The 25,330-nt window shown below is 46.5% G+C and overlaps 1 protein-coding gene across 1 annotated transcript; it reads right to left on the reverse strand.

The window, feature by feature from the left end:
• Positions 1-346: 346 nt before the first annotated feature.
• GPA33 (glycoprotein A33) lies at positions 347-25,330 on the reverse strand. The gene is made up of 6 exons (XM_023554228.2): positions 24,093-25,330; positions 21,660-21,876; positions 11,075-11,230; positions 1,933-2,052; positions 913-1,042; positions 347-508 (listed from the first exon to the last, which is right to left on the reverse strand). Exons 1-6 carry the CDS (start codon positions 24,240-24,242, stop codon positions 376-378), a joined length of 906 nt encoding a protein of 301 aa, XP_023409996.1. The 5' UTR covers positions 24,243-25,330; the 3' UTR covers positions 347-375.

Here is a 25,330-nt window from a genome sequence, read left to right on the forward strand (position 1 = left end):
CGGCCTCCTGAAGCCGGCATGGCTTCTGTGGAGCGTTCTAGGGTGGGGTGCCCCATGCTCAGTGCTATGCTTCAGAGAGCTCCTGCAGCTGCCTGGTTGCGGTGGGCGGCGGGGAGCAGGTCCTGAACAAGGGCATGGCAGTAGGAGGGGTCACTTCACAGGAGAGGGCAGTTGGTAAGGTCAGTCATGAATGAGAACCCCACCCACTCACAGCCAGGCCAAAATCTCCAGCAGTGGACACAGGGGAAGAAACATCCCCCATCAATGTCTGGGATGAGAGAATAGGAAAATGGGACTTGGAGAGGAAAGAGGAGGCAGGGAGGCAGGAGAAGGGCCCCCTTAGCCTTTCTGAAGCCGGCCTGCAGGAGGCCCCCATCACTGGCCAGGGTGGTCAGGGGACCCACGCCCGGAGCTCCTCTGGTCTTCATCCCTGAAGCTGTCCTCCTCATCCTGCCCCCCAGAAAGCTCTGTCATCTGCTCTGGTGGCTCCCTGTAGATCTCCCGATTCCTGCAAGGCAGGGGGTGCAGAGGCGATGGGTTTGCATCCCTGGGGTCCCCATACCAGCTGGGCCTAGTATGAAGAGCAGCCACCAGACCCACTCTCCCCCACCTCACCAGCTGCAGAAGGACAGGGCACTAAGGACTGGGCTCAGATGGACAGAAAGGTGTCACAAGCGTGTTCCACTCATGAGCTGAGGACATTAAGGGAACAGGCTGGCTCATGAGACAAGGAGACCCCGTGACAATCTCCCCCCTGAGATCAGAGATGGGAAAAATATGGGCCTTGGAGTCAAGTCCTGCGACTGCACTGCAAGCTCTGTACTGTGCAAGTCACTGCTCTTTGCTCAGCTATAACACGGGGGTGATAAAAATCATACCCATCCCCAGGGTGCTGCCCACCCAGACACTCACGGCCTCGAGTCTTCCTTGTCCTGGGCCTCGCCTTTGCTCCGGAAGCAGCAGTAGACAATGATACCAATGACGATGATAGCGGCAGCCACGCCTCCCGCGATGCCCGCGTACAGGGCCACATTCATGGAGGCTGCAACGGAACAGGGCAGCTACACCACCCAAGGCCCAGCCAGGGGCAGATTAGCCAGCAAGCAGAGTACACACGGCTGGCACGGAGCAGGGTGCACAGCGTGAAGCCGCATTGACTTGCCAATCTGCGGAGAGCAGTTTCACTGCATCCTTGACGTGATGGGGGACAGGTGAAACTGTGCACTGCAGATTGGTGGGAAGGCGTGATTGGGTTTGCGTGTTCCTTACTTATTGGGTAATCTGTCCTGCACCCAACCCTCATCTCCCGACGTGACCTGGGCGCCAGAGGAGAGGATCGAGGCTGGGATGAGAAGCCTCGGCACCTGGCACTTGTTGCTGGGAGATCCTTTCCTTCCAGCTCTGGGCTGGCCTCAGACCTCCTCCCAGCCTGTGAAGCAGCAGCTGCAGGCTTCTGGCAGCACTCAATAAAAGGTATGTTCTTACAGGACCATGACCAGACAGGGCTGGGGACTGCTCTTGGGGATGGAGGTGCAAACAAGGACACCTGGGCTACCCAGCTCCTGCCCCAGCTTCTCCCCAAGCTAGCCACGGTGTCCACCTTAGAAGGATGGGTTTCAGACTCTGTGGCAGCTGGCTCTGGCTCTTTCCCCAGGCTCCCTGAGTGGCCCTTAGAGCAGACAGGCCTGAAGCAGGCTGCAGAAGTCAGTTCTAGGCTCTACATCCAAAGAACCAATGGAACCAGGCTGGCCTCGAGGGGAGGGGAGGCTGGGACAGGAGCCGTCTTGCCTGGGTCACTGCAGCTACCTGCAAATGGGTAGCCCTAAAGAGGCTCCCCGAGTCATCTCCACAGGGTCGCAGCTGACTGTTCTGGTCTTTGGCCCTCCTCCCTCCTTTTCTCCCTCCCTCCGTCTCTCCCTGAGCTGCTCTTACGAAGTCGGACAGCCACGGTGATGTTGCAGAACTTGGACCCCATCTCATTGCTGGAGGTGCAGATGTAGTAACCCGACATGTCTGTGGAGATGTTCTTCAGAAGGAAGGTCTGTCCTGTGACTGGGAAAGAAGAACAGACAGAGGGAGGAGGTGGCGACTGCAGATGAGCTGAGACTGGCTGCCAAGGCTGTGCCTCAGAGTTCCAGAGGCCTGGATTTGAAGACCAGGTCCCCCATTCACCACTTGCATGACCTTGGACACGTTAATTCATCTCCCTGAGCCTCAGTTAACTCATTCGTAAAAGCCAAAAAATAAAAAACCAAATCTATTGCCTTCGAGTCCAACTCACGGTGACCCTAAGAGGACAGAGTAGAACTGCCCCATAGGGTTTCCAAGGAGCAGCTGGTGGACTCAAACTACTGACCTTTTGGCTAACAGCTGAGCTCTTAACCACTATACCACCAAAAAAAAAACCAGTTGCCATCGAGTCGATTCCAACTCATAGTGACACTATAGGACAGAGTAGAACTGCCCCACATGGTTTCCAAGTAGCACCTGGTGGATTTGAACTGCCAACTTTTTGTTTAGCAGCCATAGCTCTTAACCACTACACCACCAGGACTCCTCATTTGTGAGAGGCGGTAATAATACCTACCATAAGATTATTGAAGGTATTAAATGAGATACTACACATACATAAAGCTCTTTAATAGAGTGCTTAGAACTTAAGATCTTAGGCATGGATGACTCTTATTAAAGCTTGCTGGCTAGAGTCCTTTTTGCAAAAATTTAAAAATTTATCTACAGCTATAACCATCAGTGGAGCCCTGGTGGCGCAGTGATTAAGAGCTTGGCTACTAACCAAAAAGTCGGCAGTTTGAATCCACCAGCAGCTCCTTGGAAACCTATGGGGCAGTTCTACTCTGTCCTGTAGGATTGCTATGAGTCAGAATCGGCTCGATAGCAATGTTTTGTTTTTTTATAACCATCAGTGACATCTGCTCACAACCAACCCCCTTCTTCCACCACACACATGCACACACACACACACGGGCACGTGCACACATGCACACACACACACGGGCGCGGGCACACATGCACACACACACATGCACTTCCTTCAGGGGCACCAGAGTAGGGTACAAATAGCCGAGAATAGAAGACCTAGGTTCCTAGGCAGGTGCACACACTACCTCTGAACCCCCTGAGCCTTGGTCTCGTCTGGAGAAAATGTCCACCTCTGGGGCTTTAGGGACAATTAAACCAGAAGGACACACAATTCTTGGGTGTTTAGAATTCGGCCAAGCACCCTGGGTTTGAAACCTGGCTCTGTCACTTACTAATTTTGTGATTTGGGGCAAGTTAGTCAGCTTCATCGAACCTTCATCTATAAATGTTAATAATAATAGTACCTGCCTCACAGGGTAACTGTGGGCATAAAATGAGACAATATATGTGGTGCTAAGTCCACACCAGGATGCCTGGTGTGTCGTACACATTCAGGGAACATAATATACATTCTGTGCTCCTTGGGAACCCAGTGGGGCAGTTCTACTCTATCCTGAAGCGTCGCTCTGAGTCGGAATCGACTCAACGGCAGTGGATTTTTTTTTTCACATGAAAATGCTTTATAAATTAGAAAGCATTACTATTACCAATTTTACTATCTTCAGAAACAATTCTGAGCACAGACTCATGTGGAGGAAGGCTTGGGAAATGAACTCTGACCCCTGGATTTCTGCAACATTTGTGTGTGTGTGTGTGGACTTTTTAATCTGTCACCACTTCAGCAAGCCATTTAACTTCCCTGAGTCACAGCTACCTCATCTGGTAAGTGGGAGTGAAAACGCCTCATCACCTGAATTCAGGGGAACAGACCAGATGTCCTCAGGAGAGACCGCCAGCTAAACCTACGGCTCTGTGAATTCCTCCACCTTGAAAAGGAGAGCTTTATGCTCACACATGTTTACATGTGCCGCGCTCCAAGATGATTCATCACAGCTCTGCTTTTTTGAGAGATTTAGAGACCACAGCCTTCTAATTTGTTCACCTGCAGAGCCAGCCTTGTATGATCCTTGCTGCACCAGGTGATTGTTGTTGTCAGGTGCCAGTCAAGTCCATTTTGACTCACAGCGACCCACATGGCAGAGTAGAACTGCCCTACAGGGTTTTCTAAGCTGTAATCTTTATGGGAGCAGAGCTCCAGGATTTTCTTCTGTGAGGCAGCTGGGTGGGTGCCAACCACCAACCTTTTGGTTAACAGCTGACTAGCTTAACCATTGTGCCACCAGGGCTCCTTCCAACCAGAGGAACCCTTCTAAACTGCAGATAGGGTCCTGTCTCTACCTCGTTTAGGCATTTCAGAGGCTGCCCATGGTTTTCAGTAAGAGGTCCAAGCTTTTCAATATGGTCACAGAGTTAGAGATCTGACTCTGGCAACTGCTCCAGCTCCCTCTGGGCCCAGTGGGCAAAACCAGGTGAGCAACCCCCTCTCCCTTGCATGACTGTGTGGATTTTCCTTGTCTGGATGTGCTATTCAGTATGCTTCCTCAAACATGTTCCCTGGTCTATCCAACAATCTCATATGGCAGGTGGGACAAATATTTCAGTCTCCAATTTCACAGAGGTAACTAGAGGTTTAGCAAAGTTAAGTGACTTGTCCAAGGTCATAAAATTAAGAAATGGCAAAATCAGGACAAAATCCAGTTTTAAGTCTACAACTCCCTGGAGCAGTTGACAACTTTCTAAAAAATAGATACTTTTTTATAAGAGTAATGCATGCTCATTATAAAAATTTATATATTACATAAAACTAATATTTAAATTCAATCTGTATGCTGAGCAAATTATCCGAGAAGCTGGACTATATGAAGAAGAATGAGGCATCAGGATTGGAGGAAGACTTATTAACGACCTGCATTATGCAGCTGACACAACCTTGCTTGCTGAAAGTGAAGAGGACTTGAAGCACTTACTGATGAAGATCAAAGACCACAGCCTTCGGTATGGATTGTACCTCAACACAAAGAAAACAAAAATCCTCACAACTGGACCAATGAGCAACATCATGATAAACGGAGAAAAGATTGAAGTTGTCAAGGATTTCATTATACTTGGATCTACAATCAACACCCATGGAAGCAGCAGTCAAGAAATCAAAAGACACATTGCATTGGGCATATCGGCTACAAAAGACCTCTTTGAAGTGTTAAAAAGCAAAGATGTTACTTTAAGGACTAAGGTGTGCCTGACCCAAGCCATGATGTTTTCAACTGCCTCAATATGCACGTGAAAGCTGGACAATGAATAAGAAGGATCGAAGAAGAATTGATGCCTTTGAATTATGGTGTTGGTGAAGAATATTGAATATACCATGGACTTCCAGAAGAATGAACATCTGTCTTGGAAGAAGTTCAGCCAGAATGCTCCTTAGAAGCAAGGATGGCAAGACTCATGTACTTCGGACATGTTATCAGGAAAGACCAGTCCCTGGAGAAGGATATCATGCTTGGTAAAGTAGAGGGTCAGCGAAGAAGAGGAAGGCCCTTAAGGAGATGGATTGACACAATGGCTGCAACAATGGACTCAAGCATAGTAACGACTGTGAGGATGGCTGAGGACCGGGTAGTGTTTCACTCTGTTGTACATATACGGTTACTATGAGTCAGAATTGACTCAACGGCATCTAAACATGACAACATTATTTCAATTCTATTCAATCCAGAAAGCCTTCCTGTGCCGATCAGAGCCATAAACTCGATAAACAAGGTGCTTGTCCTCTTGCAGGTTACAGCCTGCCAGGGAAGGCAGAGACAATGGTGATACAAAGGTGAGTAGAGTTCAAAACAGAAGTGCTTTTGGAGTTTATAGCAAGGGAATTCAGTCTCATCCAAGGGGTCAGGGAAGGCCTCTACAGAGAACAGAGAATAAAATAAAAATAGTTCATAATCACACCAGCTAGAAATAATAGCGTTTTGATTTGGGGATATTTTCTTCCAGTCTTTTCACATACTTTCTCCAAAATCTTCCCCTGAAACCCAGAGTACTGCTCTCTGGATGCCCATTCTCTGTAAATACTCCTTCTCTGTTAGAATTCCATACCTCGGTGTGTTTTCTAGAATATTCCTTATGTGTGATATTAATATATTACTGAAAAAGGGGTCCATGACCAAAGGAAGTTTAGAAATCATTGAGTTAAGGTTAAGTGAGATCTTTAATGTCAGAGTTCTCAGAGCTTTTTTTTTTTTTTAATATACACTTAATGATCCTATGTATTCTTTACTCTCAAAGTCGCGTTCATTCAGTAGATACACATTAGGTGTATACTCTACGCCAGCTGCTGGGGGAAACTTTTGGGTTGAGGGCATACTTTGTGGAATCCCTGGGCTGACTTCCTTAACAGTCCACGCCAAATCTACTCATCTGTCCTTCAGGCACGTTACTGGCCGGGTGAATGCTTGATCCCCCAGTCCTCAGCTCCCAGTTCTTCCCACTCACTCTCTCAGTGCCCCACGGATGGATGTTTAAATCCCATGTATTCAAAAAAGGCAGTCAATTAGAAAATAACCCATCCATCACACCTCAATTAACAGTCAAGACTGATGCAGAGTTCACTAAATGAATTATGAAACACATTTCTTACTCTCATTAACTTAGGACTGAGTCTTGTTCTCACTTGACTGATGAACTTGAAGCTTGATGTTAATATCATTTGCTACTGGACAATGGGAATCTCTAAGAGGGCTACGGTTTTAATTGATCTCATTTTCTAAACTAATTGGACCACAGATTTTTATTTTAAGAGCTGTCCTGCAGGAGCACACTTTGGGACGTGCCCCCTTAGCTACCTGACCCTCGATGGGCTTAGGTGACCTGTAGGTCTTGTCAGGCTCCCACTACTTTAGAACGGGAGTTAGGTCTATGTACGATGCCATTGTAAACTCTTTGGAGCACAGTTCTACTCTGACACACATGGGGTTGCCAGGAGTAGGAATCAACTTGATGGCAGTTGGTTTTATTAGGTTTATGTAGCACATTGCAGACGGATCCAGGATGGAAGGCTTCAGACTACCTCAGGGCCTTTTCAGATATCAAAGCCCAGTTGGAGCCCTAGACCATGCTCAGGTTTGGGGAGTAAGCACCTTCCTTCCTTAGCTCCCCGAAGCAAACAGTGAACGCTGGAAGCTGCTCTGGGATGAACCAGCACATGTCCCCTGCCACAGGACCAAGCCCCCTTTTCTTCTTGGAAAGTTCCTGAAAGCTGGCTAAAACTAATGTTACCGTGGCAGTGGCAACACCTTGTGGTGAAGGAGGGGAACACACAGGACTGTCGCCTCCCCTCTGCTCCAGCTGGGGAGCAGATTTCCCTCCAGAAAAGCTTTGGCCTCCCCAAGGCATTGTTACCAAATTGACAGGATTTAACTTTGCCACTCGCTGCCCTGATTCCATGGCTCCTCAACAAGCTTCAGCTGCCACTTCTCACCCAGGCCCTCAGGATCCTCTCCAGCTGCTATGAGCAGGGCCATTCAGGACCTTGCCCACCCTTCAGAATCTCCTCCCCTAAAGGGCTCCAGCCCCCAGAATTACCTCCCCCTCCTTCTCTGATACCCAAATTCCTGTTCCTTCAGCGCTGAAAGTCAGCTGACTGGGGCACAGTTTACCAACTATCACACGTGTGATCTCATGTTATCCTCTTCACAGACTTCAGAAAGGTGGTACTATCGTCATCCTAGCTTTTCAGGTGAGGATACTAAGGGTCAGAGAGGCTGAGTGACTCACAGTTGGAAAGTGGAAAAGCCAGGACTCAGCTCCCGGTTTAAGGGACTCCAGATGCCTTGTTCTTTTCACAGCTAGCTTGCTTCCACTCCCTGCTAAGTCAAAGGAACAAGTCTCTAATGGTGGAAATCCTGTCTTTAAACATAGGAGGGTGGAGGAACAGTGTGGATTGGAATGTTTTAAAAGTCAGAAAGGGGTAGGGACTGACCCAGAGGGGAAAAACACTTTGATAGATTCTCTAGGGCTCTGGGGGGCAGGGTGGACACGAGAGGCTTTGAGAAATCGACCCAGTGCCATCCAGATGTCACATTGGTGTTATTACCACTACATACAGTTTTTCTGCCACCCTAGGTCCCCACTCAGACCCTGAGGAAACCTTCACTCAGGCGGCTTTTCCAAAGTAAATAAGCACATCTCCCTTTAGGCCACTTTCACGTCCTCAGGGAACCCCTTTAGAATCACTGCAGAACTAAGTCTTGGCTTCTGACAACCAGAGCAGTTTTTCTGATGGAGTCAGGAGAGGCGTACCCAAAATGCCCGTTTGTGCTGTTCTCTGCCATAAACCCCTCAGAAGGTGCCGGTGACTTAGAGAGGGAAGGCCAGCCTCCCTAATGTGACGCACAGGCCCTTCATGGTCTCTCCTCGCTGCTTTTCTTACCTGTGTCTCCCCATCATTTCCACACGCTCGCCTTACCCCTCAGCTACCTCAGATGCCCGTGGTTCCCATACTGTTATTCTCCATGCTTAGCCAACGCATCCTGCAGGGCCTAGCTCAGAGAATAACCAGTAATCCCTAGCATTTGAGTGCTTACTGTCTACCAGGCACTGATCTCAAAGCTTTACGTGTACTTTCATCTAATCCTCACAACAGCCCCATGAAGTAAATACCAATATTATGTCGATTTTACAGATGCAGAAACCAAGGCACAGAGAGGTTAAGTAACTTGCCAAGGTCACACAGCTAACAAATGGCAGAGCCAGGATTCAAGCCCAGCACATCTTCTAACCACCGTGCTATACTGCCAGCTTCAGTGCTCCCTATTCTGAGAAACTTCTTTGTTCCCTTAAGCATCCTCTGTGCTACAACCTCACTGGGTATAAAACCATCACCACATTGATCACCCTGTAACCTTCAGCTTTGGGTCCCTGAGGAGGCCACACACAATCGGTGTCCATGGCAGACCTTCTGTGACCGTCGTTGGAGTCACTGGGTTATCCACGGGCCAGAGAGTGGGCGATCACAGAGCTGGAGGAACACTACCAGGTCGTTTCAGCACAAACTCCAGACACACTCAGTAAAAATCTGCCAAACAGCAGTATGTCAACAAAACAGGAAACTTGCTGAAATCCACATCACAGCTTCTATTTTGTGTTAGAGCGAGTGGATTCTATTCATTCTTGTTCATTTTTGAGACGTTCTTATTGTGCCCCCCAAACAAGGGAAAGGTAGAGTGTAAAAAGTCATCTTCATTTGACAGGACCCCCAATCTGTGCATGCATCCGCCCATGCTTACCCATGACGCCAGACGTTCTCCCATGCCCCTAGTACCCCAGCTTCTCGAAACAGTTGTTGATACCCCCTGGCTCCACTTTTTACCTCCTGCTTCCTTTAAACCCGCAGTGAACTGAAAGACCTCCAGATGTCAGATGTGATGGATGCCTTTCAGGCCTCGTCTTTCTAGATTTTCAGGAGCACTGGGTGCAGCTGGCCAGGCAGCCAGTGGGCTGCAGGGGCCCAGGGCTGCCACCAGGGTATTCCCATGCCAGTTGGCCCGCAGGGGGATATTTATATAGCCCCCCTTTTATTTTCAGTTTGTTTCCTGGCCCAAAGGTCAAATTTCAAGCTGCCCAGTACAAAAATGGTCTCCTGGCAACTGTAGCTGAACCTACCATCCCCTTCCCTGAGAACACGGGACCCTCACAGGAGGCTTGATGGTATCATTGGTGGTGTGTTTGGGGAGGTGGGGCCCATGGAGTCTGAGATGGACTGGCCTGGACAGGGAATGGGATTAGGGAATCCTCTGCTCTTCCGGGGAGCCAGAGAGCTCGACTTGTGGCCTTGTATACTTTGGGACATAATCATCACCAAAAGAAAAATCCCATCCAGTGCCTTGCATAGCGTGGTTAAAACACCTGCTTAGACCAGAAGAACTAGATGGTGCCCGGCTACAACCGATGACTGCCCTGACAGGGAACACAGCAGAGAACCCCTGAGGGAGCAGGAGAGCAGTGGGATACACACTCCAAATTCTCATAAGACCAGACTTAATGGTCTGACTGAGACTGAAGGACCCCAGTGGTCATGGCCCCCAGACCTTCTGTTGGCCCAGGACCGGAAACATTCCCGAAGCCAACTCTTCAGACATAGATTGGACTGGACAGTGGGTTGGAAAGGGATGCTGGTGAGGAGTGAGCTTTTTGGATCAGGTGGACACTTGAGACTATGTTGGCATCTCCTGCCTGTAAGGGAGATGAAAGGGTGGAGGGAGTTAGAAGCTGGCGGAATAGACACGAACAGAGAGAGTGGAGGGAAAGAGCAGACTGTCTCATTAGGGGGAGAGTAACTGGGAGTGTGTAGCAAGGTGTATACGGGTTTTTGTGTGAGAGACTGACTTGATTTGTAAACTTTCACTTAAAGCACGATAAAAATTATTTAAAAAAAAAAAAAAACCTGCTTAGTCAAGTGAATGTAGTTATGGGGAATAAAGAAAACCAAAAAACCAAACCCGTTGCTATCAAGTCAAATTCTGACTCACAGCAACCGTAGAGGACAGAGTAGAACCGCCCCATAGAGTTTCCAGGGAATGCCTGGTGGATTCAAACTGCCAACCTTTTGGTTAGCAGCCATAACTCTTGACCGTTACACCACCAGGGTTTCCAAGAAAACAACAGTTAACATTTATTAAGTGCTTCTTATTACTATGTACAAGGAACCCTGGTGACGAAGTGATTAAAGCACTTGACTGCTCATCGGCAGCTCTGCAGGAGAAAGATGTGGCAGTCTGCTTCTGTAAAGGTTGTAGCCTTGGAAAGCCTACGGGTTCTAGTCAGTCCTGTAGGGTGGGTATGAGCCAGAATCAACTCCAGTGCACAGATTTGGTTTGGGGTTTATTACTATGTACTGTGCTAAGTGCTTTTACATGAATTGTTTTTACTTCTCACAACTTATGAGGCAGGTATTATTAACCCTTTCTACCAATGAGTAAAATGAAGCTTTAGAAAGATGAGCCAAGATACCACAGTGGCAACTAGAGGCTGGGAGGGCTGACTGTAGGAATCAGATTGGTCAGCCCCAGGGCCTGGTAATTCTAGCCAATCAGCTGCACCTTGAAGTAGGGGATCCCACCTTCCTGATGAGCCCTGTTACCTGGTTGGGCCAGGGGCCGCTCCTGGTTCAGGATGTTGTAGCTCTTCCAGCTGTACTGAGGGGTTGGCGAGCCTTCCTGTGACTCGCAGGTCAGCTTGATGTTGTTCCCGATCACGGTCTCTCCCTCGATGCCACAGTCTGGCTCAGATGGTGGCACTGGGGAGGGGAGGGGCCAAAGAGAAGATATGAATCAGGCAGGGCTTGGTGACATGCACTTCTCCAAACACACACACACACACACGCACACATATACACACAAACACACACACGCACTGTGCCTTGCGCATCCACAGCCAGAGGAATTCATAGCTTAGTGATGAGATGTAAAGCTGAAAGATCAATTCACCCCCAAAATATCTCCCCTGTGGCTTGTCACCATCACAGAGAGTCGGCATGTGTAAGGAAAGCATCCTGGACAGGCAACTAGCTTTAGGTGTGGTTTAGTGCCATGGGGACATCGCCGTTATGAAGGTGGGGATACTGAGGCCCAGAAAGGAGATTGCTCAAGCATCCTGGAAGGGCTAGAACTAGAACCAGAGCTCTCTCCACCAACCCATATCGGCTCCTTCTGCCATTGACTTATCTCTGCCATTACAGGTGCAGGCATTCTGGGTTACAAATGCCTGACATAGTACAATCGGCAGTTATGAACCAGCCCCTCGTAAAGCTTATCATATTAAAAATTCAAGGTACTTAAAATGATTCTTAATAACAAATGGGTGATGGTTTGCAACATGCGTCAAAACATTATTATTATTACTGTATTATTATGTTAAATATGCTTTAGTGTATCTGGAAGTGTTTCTTTAATTTTTTTATGCATACAAAGGTACACTACATACTATATATATACTAAGACAAACATTTGACTGACATTAGATAAGAACCAGATCTAACTGTTCTGACTTACAAATTTGATTTAAAGACAGACTCAGAGATGGAACTAGTTTGTAAACCAGGGACTGCCAGTAAATCCTTCAATTTCTCTGGTCCTGAGTATTCCCACCTGTAAAATGAGGGAACAAGCTTCTTCTGTAAAGGGCCAGACAGTACATATTTTAGGCTTCGTGGGTCCCATATGGCCCTGTCCCTGCTGCTGGTGCTTCTCTTTCTCCTCTTTTCCCCACCCCCACTGCTCTTGAGTCAATTCCTACTCACAGCAACCCTAAAGGACAGAGTAGAACTGCCCCATAGGGTTTCCAAGGAGCACCTGGTGGATTTGAACTGCCGACCTTTTGGTTAGCAGCCAAAAGCTTAACCACTGCACCACCCTTTAGAAATGTAAAATATTTTTATCTTGCAAGCCTTACTAAAACAGACTATGGGCTGGATTTGGCTGTAGCTTGCCTACCCCTTGGTTAAATGAGCTCTTGTTGTTGCTGATGGGTGCCATCCAGTCGGTTCCGACTCACAGTTACCCTACATGACAGAGTAGAACTGCCATCACGGAGTTTCTAAGACTAAATCTTTACAGAAGCAGACTGCCATATCTTTCTCGTGGGGAGGGACTGGTGGGTCCAAACCACCATCCTTTCTGTTAGCAACCAAGCACTTAACCACTACACCACCAGGGCTCCTTACAATGGGTATAAAACAAACAAACAAAAAAACCCATTGCCATTGAGTCAAATTCCGACTCATAGCAACACCATTGGACAGAGTAGAACTGCCTCATAGGATTTCCGAGAAGCAGCTTGTGGATTCAAACTACCAAACAATTTCTTCTAAAAAAAAAAAAGAATTTGCTAAAGCATTAAAAAACAAAACCCGTTACTGTTGAGTCAATTCCGACTCATAGCGACCCTGATGAAAGCATTAAAGACATTGCTATTTATTTCTCCCACACAGAACCGCTGGGTGGGTTCAAACTGCCAACATTTCAATTTTGCCACCAGGGGTCCTTAAATGATCTCTAAAGCTCTCCACCCACTACGCCACCAGGGTTTCCGTTTTTGTTTGTTCGTTTGTTTTTAAAGCTCTCCGACTCTAAGTTCTTAGGAATGCTTGCTCTGGGTTAAGCAATAATTTTTTCCTGTGCTTTACTGATAAAATATAATTGCCATGAGCGCCTGGGTGACAGGAGGAACTCTAGACAGCAGCAGAGCTGTGTGTTGGGTGCAGAACGGGGACTGAAGGGATAGGAAGGGGCAGATGGCAGAGATAAGGAAGGGAAAAGAAACCTCCCAGAAAGGAGGCTGCAAAAACCCTCAGTTTACATTCCTAGCCTGATCTCCCGGAATCCCCTGAGACCTTGAACTTGCGCCTTTCACTCAGCCTTGTTAACATATCGTTTTGTAGAGCAGTTCATTCTATAAACCTTCTGGGCACCTATTGTATGCCTGAAACTGCTGGGCACTGGAATGACATAGTATGTGACTTCCTGTGCTCAAGGGTCCAGTGGGGACAGAAGACAATTGGACAATGTCCAGGTATGTGTGTGTGTGTTGGGAGTGATCAGATAAAGAGGGTACTCTAGGCAGAGGGAACAGGATGTGCGAAGGCTCGGAGGCAAAAAGAAGCATGAAACATGCCTAAGGCTTTAGGTAGAGTGCTTGGGGGCAGGAAGGGGAAAGACACAAAGTGAAGAGGGATATTATTGGAATCCCTGGGCAGCAAACCGGTCCCCTCCATGTCCCCTCCTGGGTGGCTTGTTTGCACCAGTAAATAATGTTGTTCCATTCCACAGTTCAGACACACAGGCGCACAGCCATTGATCAGCGAGTGTGAATTCCAGTCTCTGCTTGGACGTTGCTGGTGGGAGCTGAACGTGAGGATGTGATCTGCTCTATCCAGGACACACTTCTCCCCTCCAGCCCAGCAGCCCACACGTTTTTCCCTGTTGCTGGTGTGCAGACATCTCCTGCTGCCTTGGTGGGGGCTAGCCAGGTGTGGGGCCAGCACGGGACAGGTCAGAGGCATTCCTTACTGCCACGCCCACTGGACAGACCCTGAACCTAAGAGGCTCAGGGTTCAAGGACAGGCCTCCTATATCCTGGCCCAGACCCCTGGGAGTGAAGCTACCTGGGGAAGGAGGGCCTCCTGCCTGGAGACCACTTTAACGAGCAGCCTTTCTGCCCACCCTGCTGGCCCAGCAAGCAGGTTGCTGGGCAACAAGAGAAGGTGAACCCACTTCTGAGAACACTGCTCCACTAGGACAGGGTGAGCCAGATATTAACTCCTGATCTCTACATAGGTTCAAGAGCATCCCTCCCCGTCCCCTCATCAAAACCATTTACCCCTGGTTTTTTATGCCTCTAATAGAAGGCAAATCCTTCGTTCCACCACCTGTCTGTCAGTTTGTTGTGCTATGGTGTGTTGCATGTTGCTGTGATGCTGGAAGTTATGCCACCAGTATTTCAAATATCAGCAGGGTCACCCATGGTGAACAGGCTTCTGTGGAGCTACCAGACTAAGACTAGGAAGAAAGGCCTGGCAATCTACTTCTGAAAATTAGGCAACGAAAACCTTATGGATCACAAGAAAAACACTGTTTGACTCACTTGCTTTTGGACACATCATCAGGCGAGATCAATAGGTATCGAAGGACATCATGTTTGGTGAAGTAGAGGGCCCATGAGGATGAGGGAGACCCTCAATGAGATGGATTTGCTCAATGGTCACAACAATGGACTAGAGCATGCTGGCAATTGAAGATGATGCTGGGCGGGGAAACATTTTTCTGTTGCACATAAGGTTACTATGAGTCAGAGCTGACTCACAGCATCCATCCATCCATTCCTCCGTCTGTCTGTCCATTCACCCATCCGTCCACCTGTCCACCCACCCGTCCACCCGTCCATCCGTCCGTCCGTCCATCCACCCATCTATCACCTTCATTCCACATTTAGAAGCTGGCCTAAAAGATAAACACCACCTAAGAAGTCCCACAGCACCACAAATTCATACTAAGTGTGAATGACTGATAGAGCTTTCTATGACCAGGCTGCTCTGGGACACAGGACAAGAAGGAAAGGCAAGTGACTGTGAGGCCTCAGAGCATAAAGAGAAGCATAAAAAAGCAAGCTGAACATATTCGAAAACTGTCAAATCCTTAATTCATTCCAGGGGCGGAAAGAAAGATAACGGCAAACGAGGGCCCAACACCCTTGAGAAGACCCGTGTGAATTTGGTCCCCCTTAGGAAGGAGAGGTCCCCCAGACCCTTAACCTCCGCCCCCAAACTCCTTTCACCTCATCCCAGGCGCCCCCTACCTTCATTCTGTCCAGACCCCTCACTGAAAGTCTGTCTCCTCACCCTCCTCCATCCTAATCAAAAACAGCTCGGACCTTCATTCAGATAGATACAGTTCCTATAACGCTTTGGGGACCGTGAAACCTCCCGGTCCTCACTAGATCTCTGATTCTCAGTGCCTCGTCTGACCTCCCGAGAAGAATGCAGATGCTTCCTGAGTATTTACTGAGAAAAGCGTGGTGAGGAAGGACGTGATGTATCGGCTCTGGAGCCTCCCCATGTCTGTCCGCCCAGGGCGCTGTGCCCAGGTCCTCCAGAGCTCCGCTGGGTGCGCGCGAGGACTGCGGCTCCCGCTCGTGGCGCCAGGGGGCGCCAGAGGCCGGAGAGACGACCTATCCGCCGGCGGCGCCGGGTCCGGGTCCGAGGATCCGCTGGCCTCCCAGTGGTGACCAAGACGCATGCTCCCCGAGGCGAGGGCTGGCGGGCTGCCTCTTGTCTGGAAACTCCGTGCTCGTCCTGCTTTACTGTGAGGTCACCCAGCCCGAGTGGGCTGGACCGTGTAATTAAAGCCCTTCTGCCTAAAAATAGCTGCAAAGCCGTTTGGAAATATTTTTTTTTTTTTTTTTTTTACCGGATTACTTAACTTGCAGTGCAAAACGATCTCTCTCTTTTATTAAAGAAAACATTGGTTTCGCCGACTTGCATCATCTTGGATTAAACTTGTTTCCTTCACTCATCCAGTTAACGAGATGAATTCCAAAAACGCAGCTGGCGCTGAGAGGGGCGGGAGAGAACGGCTTCCCTTAGGTGGGCCCCTGCCCCCTTCCCCGCGACCAGGGAAGGCGTTGCCAGGAAGAAATGGGAGCTATTTAAGGGGTGGCAAGGAGCTCAGCTGGGGGCAAACTGAGGCAACGAGAAAGGGGGAAGAAGCGCAGGAAGAGAAACAAGAAAAAAACGTTTGGTAACATCTCTCCTGGAGCCCTGGAGACGCAGTGGTTAAACGTTCAGATCCACCTGCCGCTCTATGGGGCAATTCTACTCTGTCCTGTAGGGTCACTACAAATCGGAATGGCAACGGGTCTTGGTGATAACTCTCCTGAAGTATATTCTAAGGAACTAATGCAAATAAAAATTAAAAGGTATGCACACAAAAAAATTGTTGCAACGTTGTAACAGCTTTAACTGGAAACAGCCTAGGTCCAGTCCAGGGGCAGGGAGTCTGGGCATCCACTTGATGGAGTGGGGCGTGGCTTAAAGAGCTGGAAGTGTTGAGGCAGCCAGAGGAATGTCGTGTGAGGTAGGGTGAGAGAGAAGTGCCAACTGGTTAGACTACGGGTACAGTTCTGTACGTAAATAAACATGTAGATCGGAGCTGGAGAAAATGGGGAGAGATGTACCAGAGTGGTACAGGCGAATGCTTGCCTTTTTAGTTTCTTCTTATTTTTTTAGTTAGTATTTTTATAGAGGCAAGGAAACACCACACAGCTGTTTGCTTAATTCCTTGCGTTCGGACTAAGGCTGCTACGGTAGGACAACGGGAGGGCAGAGCTGGAATAGGCTCCACTGAAAAGCCTTACGAACATGAGCAATCCTGACCTAAGGAGCCCTCCACAGACATGACTTCTTGACCATGGCTTATACCTTAATTATACAATTATGATCAGAAGTGACCTTTTCGGACCATTTTTATACATATAAGCAGGAGATTAAAGAAAGTGAACGGAAGGATATGATTTACCTTTGATACGGGAGGACGGGTGAATGAGGCCTAAATGCAGTTCTGGAAACGTCACGAGCCACGCGAAGTACCTGCATGGGCAAGCTATGCCAGAGCTATTTTACTTAATTTCATTATTTCTGTGCCTTTTACATGTGGGTGCACTATTTGCTAACAATACGGTAGGTCCTCAGTAAATAGGAGCTGCTGTAATGATTAGTTTGGTATTATCTGTAATGACCCTGACACAGGCAAAGGTAATTACCAGTTATTTTCCCTCCATTTAACACAGGCCATCCCCTTGGTTGGCTACAGCTCTGCCCTAGGCCCGCAGAGCAGGATACAGAGAGAATGGTGACTTTTTTTTTTTTAGCCAAGTAACCATTCTCTCTGTATCCTACTTGAGATAAATGGCGGGTTGTGAGGAAGGTCCCCTGGCATCCTCCTTCACAACCAAGTAAACAAAAAAACTCCTCATTTGCCCACAGGAAGTCTCGAATTCTACCATTAGAGATTCCTTGTTATTGAGGGACCTAAAATCAAACCTGATATACCATCTCCCTAGATAGAAGACTTAATATTTTTAAATGTCACTCCTTTGCAAATTAATATGTAAATTGAACCTAATTCCAACCAGGCAAACTCATTTTAAAATTAACATTGCAGAATAAATGTGCAAAAATTGCCAAAAAATTACTTTGAGAAAGATTAGTAAGGGGTGATATTACACAGTTACCCCTTGCTGTCGAATCAATTCCGGCTCATAGCAACTCTATAGGACAGAGTAGAACTGCCCATAGGGTTTCCAAAGACTGGCTGGTGGATTCGAACCACTGACCTTTTGGTTAGCAGCCAAGTTCTTAACCGTTGCGCCACCAGAGTACCAGATGGTAATGCTAACTAAGAAAAAATTAGATGTCAACACTGACTAGAAACATACATCAAAACCAAATGATATTGGCACAGGAATAATCAAAAGGATAAATGGAACAAAATAAGGTGTAAAAATACAGAGCCAAGTATATGCAAGAACGTAACATGTTACAAAACTGGCATTCTAGTGGGAAAATAATTATTTGGTATAATAAATCATGCTGATAGAATTGGCTATTTGTCTGGAAGAAAACAAAAAAAAATTAGATTCCTGGCATCTTATGTACAAAATGGAGCTCTGGTGGCACAGTGATTAAAAGATTGGCTCCTAATCAAAAGGTCGGCAGTTCAAATCCACCAACCGCTCCTTGGAAACTTTATGAAGCAGTTCTACTCTGTCCTGTAGGGTTGCTGTGAGTTGGAATCAGTTGGATGGCAAAGGGCTTATTTATTTATTTATTTATTTGTCTTGTTTTATGTACAAAATATATTCCAGGTGACATAAATGTCTAAAAGTAAAAAAGAAAAAATTATAGACATAGGAAAAGAACATTAAGTTCATTTTTATAACCCGTGGGGTAGTGAGAGAGACTACTTGTGCAAGACAAGAAACTCAAAATCCATAAAGGAAAACACCAACAGATTTGACTTTGTTACAGGATATGGAATGGGATTTTTTCTGTATCTTAGAACTTCCACTAGAACTGCCAGGTTGGGGATGATGAATGATAAGCGTTCTCAATATTAAAGGGAGGGATGAGAAACATCTCAGCAGCCTGCTCAAGAGCAAGTCCCCTGATTATCAGTCACTCACCTTCCTCCAGCCCATAGAAGACAATGCTGCAGGTCCATTAGGGAAGAGATTTCCCTGAAGAGGATTCTCAGAAATAGGGCTCCTTCTCTTGGGGAAAGGAAGGGAGGTATTTCTCCACCTCAGACCAAGCCAGGAAGGCACCAAGAGTCTCCCATAGAAATTGGGTTGTCTTCTGTTGGGATTCTGATGTTTCTCACTCCCTGGCTGTGGCTTGCTGAGTGGCTTTCACAGCGCCAGTCCTGGAATGTGACCATGTAAGGGCTTGACAGATGTCCTGGGTATCTGGGGGCCTATCTGAGGGCAGACACTGGTGCCTGCTTATTGCCCAGAGAAGCACAAATGCCTTTTTAGGCAGCTGGAGCAGGCAGCAATAGCAGGGTGAGCGGAGAGTGTAGCAGCAATGGGTCTGCCTTCCCACTTCAGGATTTAGCAGCAAGGATGAGGGTTGGACTCATATCATCCTGAAGGAACTCTGTGCCAGAGAGCTGCCTGCTGGGCAAAGGGGAGTCCAGAGTGAATTGTGGGGAGCAGGAGCAAGTGGCCAAGAGCAGAGGTGGGGTGGAAAGGGAGATGTGAGAGTTCAGCCAGAGGGTGTACTACCTGTGTCAGGAGCTGATGCAAGGTAGACATCTATGGGGGGATTGTGATGAGTACACTAATGCACCCCCACATGACAGCCAGCAGTGGACTGTCTGCTGTGGTTGGGATTGTGTGAGCACCAAGAGAGGCTCACAAACAGCCTACCTCAGTAAACAGGTCTTCTTACTTTTTCCCTTTGACCCTCCCTACGTCTACCCTAACCGTAGAGGAGCCAGAAACAGGGGCGAGAGGAGGCAGACTAAGAAGAGTGAGGAAACAGAACCATGACCTCATTTCACCACTGTTGGTCCCCAAGCTTCAGGGGATCAAGTCCAAGATAGAAAGAGGCTAAATTTTTTTAATTTAAGTTGGACTGAAATTTTTAACACCTGAAAGTGATCAGAAAGTTATAGACTAACCCCATGGTGCTTGAGAAGTGTGGAAAGGGAGATCCAGCATAGTATGGAGAAAAAAACAAAACATAAACCTTATCTCTGATTGATGTAAGCCACCACCATTTGCTTATTCAATGAATTTGTTATCATTGCAGTAAATTTTTTTTCTGTATGTCAAAGGGCACTATAAATACAACCACAAGGAAAAAAATTGATAACACATATGACAGAGTTGATATCCTTAATATACAAAGAGCTCCTAGAAATAAATGAGGAAAACAACTTAGAAAAATAGGCAAAGGATACAAATAGGCAATTCAAGTGGGAAGAAATACCAATAGACAACAAATATGAAAAGGTGCCCCATTTCAATGCTGGGAAAATGGAAAAATTGACAGTAATGAGATAATATTTTCACCTAACAAATTAACAAAACTTAAAAAGATCAGTAATAGTCACTGCTGGTGAAAGTCTGGGAAAACTGGCATGCCCATATAATGTTCATGGCAGGATAAGTTGCTACAACCTTTTTGGAAAGATAGTTTTCAATATCTATTAAAATTTAATGAAAGCATACTCTTTGACTTAGCAATCATACTTTTAAGAATCTATCCAACTGAAATAAGAACAAGATAAAAAATATATATAGTGAAGTATATTGCAGTACTGTTCATAAAAAAAAAAAGGAATCCTGAAGGCCCATCATTAGCAGAACATTTAATAAATCACGGTACATTCATACAGTGGAATGTGTGCCGTTGTTAGGTAGATCTATATGTACTGATCTGGAAAAATGTACATGAAACATTGCTAAGGAAAAGCAAGTTGCAGAGTCATCTATATAACCCAATCCCATTTTTTCGAATGAGAGGGAAAGGAAGAAGATGAAAAGAAAAACTTGTGAGAGAGAGAGAGTAAAGGGGAGAAGGCAAGAGAAAGAGGGTGTTAAAAGAACTTAGAAGTGTGCCAGAGTACACGTCAGGGTTACCATGGGCTATCTGGCTGATGGTAGGGTAGGAGAAGAGCGTTAGTTATTCTTTACACAGTGCCGTATTGTTTGACTCACTGTAATGCTTTCAGAAAACCAGGCGGCCTGCCTTAAGTAATTAAAAAAAAAAAAAAAAAACCATCAAGTAGTATAAAGGGGAAAAAGGAAAAATGATCCATTCATTGTTTTGGGTTAAAGTGTTGTTGCCTCCTAGGGGTGGGGTCATTTCTTACATTGGGCACAGGGCAAGCCCTCACTAACATTTTTCCAATAACTGATTCTGAGTCAGTTGCTGCCTTTCTCTGGACCTCATCTGAAAAATGAAGATATTAAACTAGATGATCTTTCAAAACTTTCTAAAATTATAAATTCCAATAATAAGGCATTTGTATGAAAAAAAAAGTTCTCTTGGGGCATATTTCTAAGGCAGTAGAACCTGGTCAATGGCGTATGTTGGGGGCTGGGGTGGAGAGATGGTGGCATGAAGAGTTTCTGCTGGGAAAGGTGAATTTACGAGAGGGAAAGGCATATAACCCAAATGAGGGTCATGATTTGGCCCACAAATGATCACATCAAGGCACAGTGAAAGCCTGTCCAATAGTATATAGCATTTTCCTTTTCTTCTCTTTAGTAAGCTTGGCCTGAAAAAGAGAAGCGGTGGTATAGGGGGCAGAGCACTAGACAGGGCATTGGGCAGACTCACCCAGGGTGACCCCCAGAGACTGCTCTACATCAGCCTTCTCCTCTCCCCTCAGGAACTGTCTGCCACCCTTGTAGAAATCGAGAGTCTTCAGCTCCAAAGGAAAGAACAACATCCCCACCCAGGCCATCTTCTCAGCTGCCTGGAGCAGCTTCTAGGGACCCCTAGTCATTCCACCCCAGGCCTGTGTGAGACAGACCAGGCTCAGGGAGGAGTCTTAGCACCTTGCCTCCCATTGCTCCCTCTGGCTGGATCTTACCACCAGAATGCTTCTCCTCTTTGAGCAGTCCTTCGACCACAGGAAAGAGATGGAGATGGAGACACTCACCGAGGACCAGGAGGCGAACACGTGACTTGGAGGTGCCATCCAGGTCTGCCAGCAGCGAGACAGAGCACTCGTAGGTACCGTTGTCCTCCATGGTCAGCTGGTTGATGGTGATGGAGGCATCTGACTGCTCAGCATTGCTTGATATGCTGACACGGTTTTGATAACGGCTACCATAGAGGTAGTTTTTGTTTGAAAATGTCCAGATGGTCACCTTTTCCTGACAGGAAGAAAAAATGCCAGTTGGTCTTTACCCCAAGGACCCTGCTGGGTGCATCCAGCCTGTCCTGACTACCCTCATCTACCATTCCCAGAGCCCGGAAACATCTGTCAACACACCAAGCCCTCAGAACAAGCAAACAGCCCCAACACAGGATGCCCAACTTGTGGGTTCCTCTTATTTTTAAGAATTTTTAGAAATGAAAATATTGAAAGACTAGGGCAGGTAGGTATTTTACATGACAGGAGCCCATGTGTCTCAGATCATAAAATGGAATGCTTTAAGCAAGTAGGTAAAAAGGAATGAGATAGGTACAAGTGGGCTGATGTATGGAAAAAGCTCCAAGATGTATTGTTAAGAGAGAAAAAGTCAAGTGCAGAACAGCGTGTAGATAACATGTGCAAACCCACACATTCATGTATGTTTACATATACATGTGTATATGTATGGCGCACCTATGGAAGGGTACCCAAGAAACTGGTAAGAATGGTTGCCTTTGTGAGGGGAACAGGGTGTGAGGTAGAGGCATTTTTGCCCTGCACGCCTTAGTACTGTTTGAATCTCTTGCCATATGTGTGTATTACTCAAAAACACGTGTAAGGAAACGGGCACTCTTGTACATTGCCGTGGGAGTGCACATGCTCCCCTATGGAGGGCAATTTGGTAAGCTCTATAAAAATTAGAAAAGAATTTATCTGTTGTGGAAATGTGTCCTACGGGTATAAATGCAAACATATGTACAGGGTTGTTCCTGATATGCTTGTAATAGAAGATTGGAAACCAGCAAGTGTCCATCATTAAGGACTGGTTAAATAATAACGGCGTATCCACACAATGGAATCCTATTAGCTCTAAAAAGAACGAGGAAGCTCTCTGTTTACTGATAGGGAAAGATCTCCAGGAATTACTGTTAAGGGAAAAAGGCAAGGGACAGAAGAGGGCCTAGAACATGTTACCTTTTATGTAAAAAAGGGGAAAATAGGAATATCCACACACATATATATTCACATTTTATTGAATTTGCGTAAAGAATCACTGGAAGATTATACTAGAAACTAATATAATTGATTTCCTTAGCCAAGAGTGATATGCAAAATACTTAATTATTGTAGCAGAGATAACCAACCAATCAGGATAGACTCTGGCCAAAAGCTACCAAACCAGCTGCCACTGAGTCAATTTCAACTCAGGGTGACCCCACGTGTGTTAGTAGAACTGTGCTCTATACGGTTTTCAAGGGCTGATTCTTCAGAATTAGTTTGCCAGGCCTTTCTTCCAAGGCACCCCAGGATGGGTTTGAACCACCAACCTTTCAGTTAGTAGTTAATCACTTACTTGTTTGAGTCACCCAGAGACTACTCAAAAGCAACCAGTGTTAGTGAAAATATAGGTTCCTGGATTTCAAACAGCAGTCAGTGGAAATCTTCTGGTGGAGTGAGCAGAGGGTCAAGGGAAGAGAGCCCGGGGGAGGGATGGTGTGACAGAAACGGGAGAATGGAAATGAGATTTCCCAATGCACAACTTTTATGATGTTTTAATGTTTGCACCATGTAATTACGTTATCAATTCAAAAACAGAAATAAAAAATAAAATCTCTCCTACACCTCCCAAGAGGCAAAAAGGAAAAATAAAAAACCTAGACTATAAAATAAAATTTGGTCTCAGGGAGATGGCTATGCTAATCAAAAGAAATGACTTTAAATGATTTAAATAGTACAAATTAAAACATATGAGACTGGCTAATGGAAAGATACATTAAAGCAGGTGACTTCCCTGCCACCCCTCAAAAGAAAGGTGACATAATCCAGCCTTCCCTGGGTCCTGCATTTATTGATGCATGAAATTTCTGCTCCTTCCCCATCCAATCCACCCAGGCTGGCTGCTAACATTCATTCCACCTAGTATTTATTGAAGGCCTTTCTAGTGTTCCCCCAAGAGGTAATGATGTTGTTTTTAGTTGCCATCCAGTCGACTCCAACTCACGGTGACTCCCTGTGTACAGAGTAGAATTTCTCTATAGGGTTTTCAAGGTTGGGACCTTTTCAAGCAGATCACCAGGCCTGTCTTCCAAGGAGCCTCTGGGTTGGTTCAAACGGTCAGCATTTTGGCTAGTGGTTGAGTGCTTAACCATTTGCACCACCCAGGGACTCCGTGAAGAGGTTGCAGTTGGGTGATAATAACTCCCCAAATGACCCCAAACTGTTAAGAATCCTTACTGTATGAGTCATTAGCAGCTTATCCCATTGGATAAATCCATTTCGGTCAGAGGCAGAAGTTCGGTAGGTGCAGGGGAGCGTGACATTGTGTCCCCGGGCAGCCCGAAGAGCCTCCTGGGGTGTTTCCACAGAGATGGCATTGACAGTCATCCAGACTGGAAAGAAAGCAGAAAGTGGGAGGAAGATGTAAATGACAAGGTCATACCCACTCGTGGCCTAAGGAACTTCTATGGGATCCTAGAGACACGCTTTCTCCTCCAAACACAGCTACATATCACGTGCTACAACAGTGATCTCGGCCATGGCACACCAGCTCTTCTCCAAGATGGAGGAGGACAAACACATGTACCTTGGTCTCTCCATCTCCCTCCCTCAGCATCACAAAAAAATTACAATCATGAGTCACTTAACGTCCATAATACGTTCTGTGCAGGGATTCTAATTGGAACAAACCAGTTCCAAGACCTGTGCACGAGTCTTCAGCCTGCTGCCTGACCTACAGATTTTGGGCTTGTCAGCTCCTCACATTTGTGTAAGCCAATTCCTTGAAGTAAACTTCTCTCTCCCTATATACATATGTATCGCTGATTTGTTTCTCTAGAGAACCCTGACTAACACAGCTGGTAACTGCATAGAAACAACACCCCATGTTTGCGAGCACTTCACAGCTCTCAGGTGACTCATCTTTATCAGAAGTGAGATTCTGCCAAAGGAAACAGGCTGGGGGAGCTTGATCCAGGACTCTGCACTGCACATCACCTTCCCAGGAGGGCAATATTCTCCAGTGAACCACTCAACTACCTGTTCTTTTCCTCTCTCAACTCTCCCTTTCCTCAAATTCAGAAGCGTCCCTTTGATACTTTGATTCCCCATGTCTGTACCACTCCGTACTTACTGCATAGCCCCACCTTTGCCTTTCCCCGAAGTAGCATTGCATTGAGTTCAAGTGCACAGGCTCTGGAGCCAGACGCCTCAGGTGGGATTCTAGTTCCTTTATTTATAACTTCAAGCAACTGACTTAAACTCTCCATGCCACAGATACCTCACTTGAAAAATGGGTTGTATGAGGATTAAATGACATGAAATATTGGTTGAGCATGGTTCCTAATCCACATTAAGTCCTCCATAAATGATAGTTATTATTATATCTATCTTTTCATATTGAACCACTTCCACTTTTTCCTTCCATAGTCTGTTGTTGAGGCCCATCCTTGGTAGAAGTTAATCACAAGCGACAA

This window comes from Loxodonta africana, chromosome 3, assembly GCF_030014295.1.
Source record: "Loxodonta africana isolate mLoxAfr1 chromosome 3, mLoxAfr1.hap2, whole genome shotgun sequence".
Lineage (NCBI taxonomy): Eukaryota > Metazoa > Chordata > Mammalia > Proboscidea > Elephantidae > Loxodonta > Loxodonta africana.

Coding starts and splice junctions, on each gene's coding strand:
- GPA33 (XM_023554228.2), bottom strand. CDS start 24,242: ATGACTGTCAATGCCATCTCTGTGGAAACACCCCAGGAGGCTCTTCGG. Junction 21,877..24,092: donor AGCTGCTAATGACTCATACA/GTAAGGATTCTT, acceptor TCTTCCTGTCAG/GAAAAGGTGACCATCTGGAC. Junction 11,231..21,659: donor TGTTCGCCTCCTGGTCCTCG/GTGAGTGTCTCC, acceptor TCCCCTCCCCAG/TGCCACCATCTGAGCCAGAC.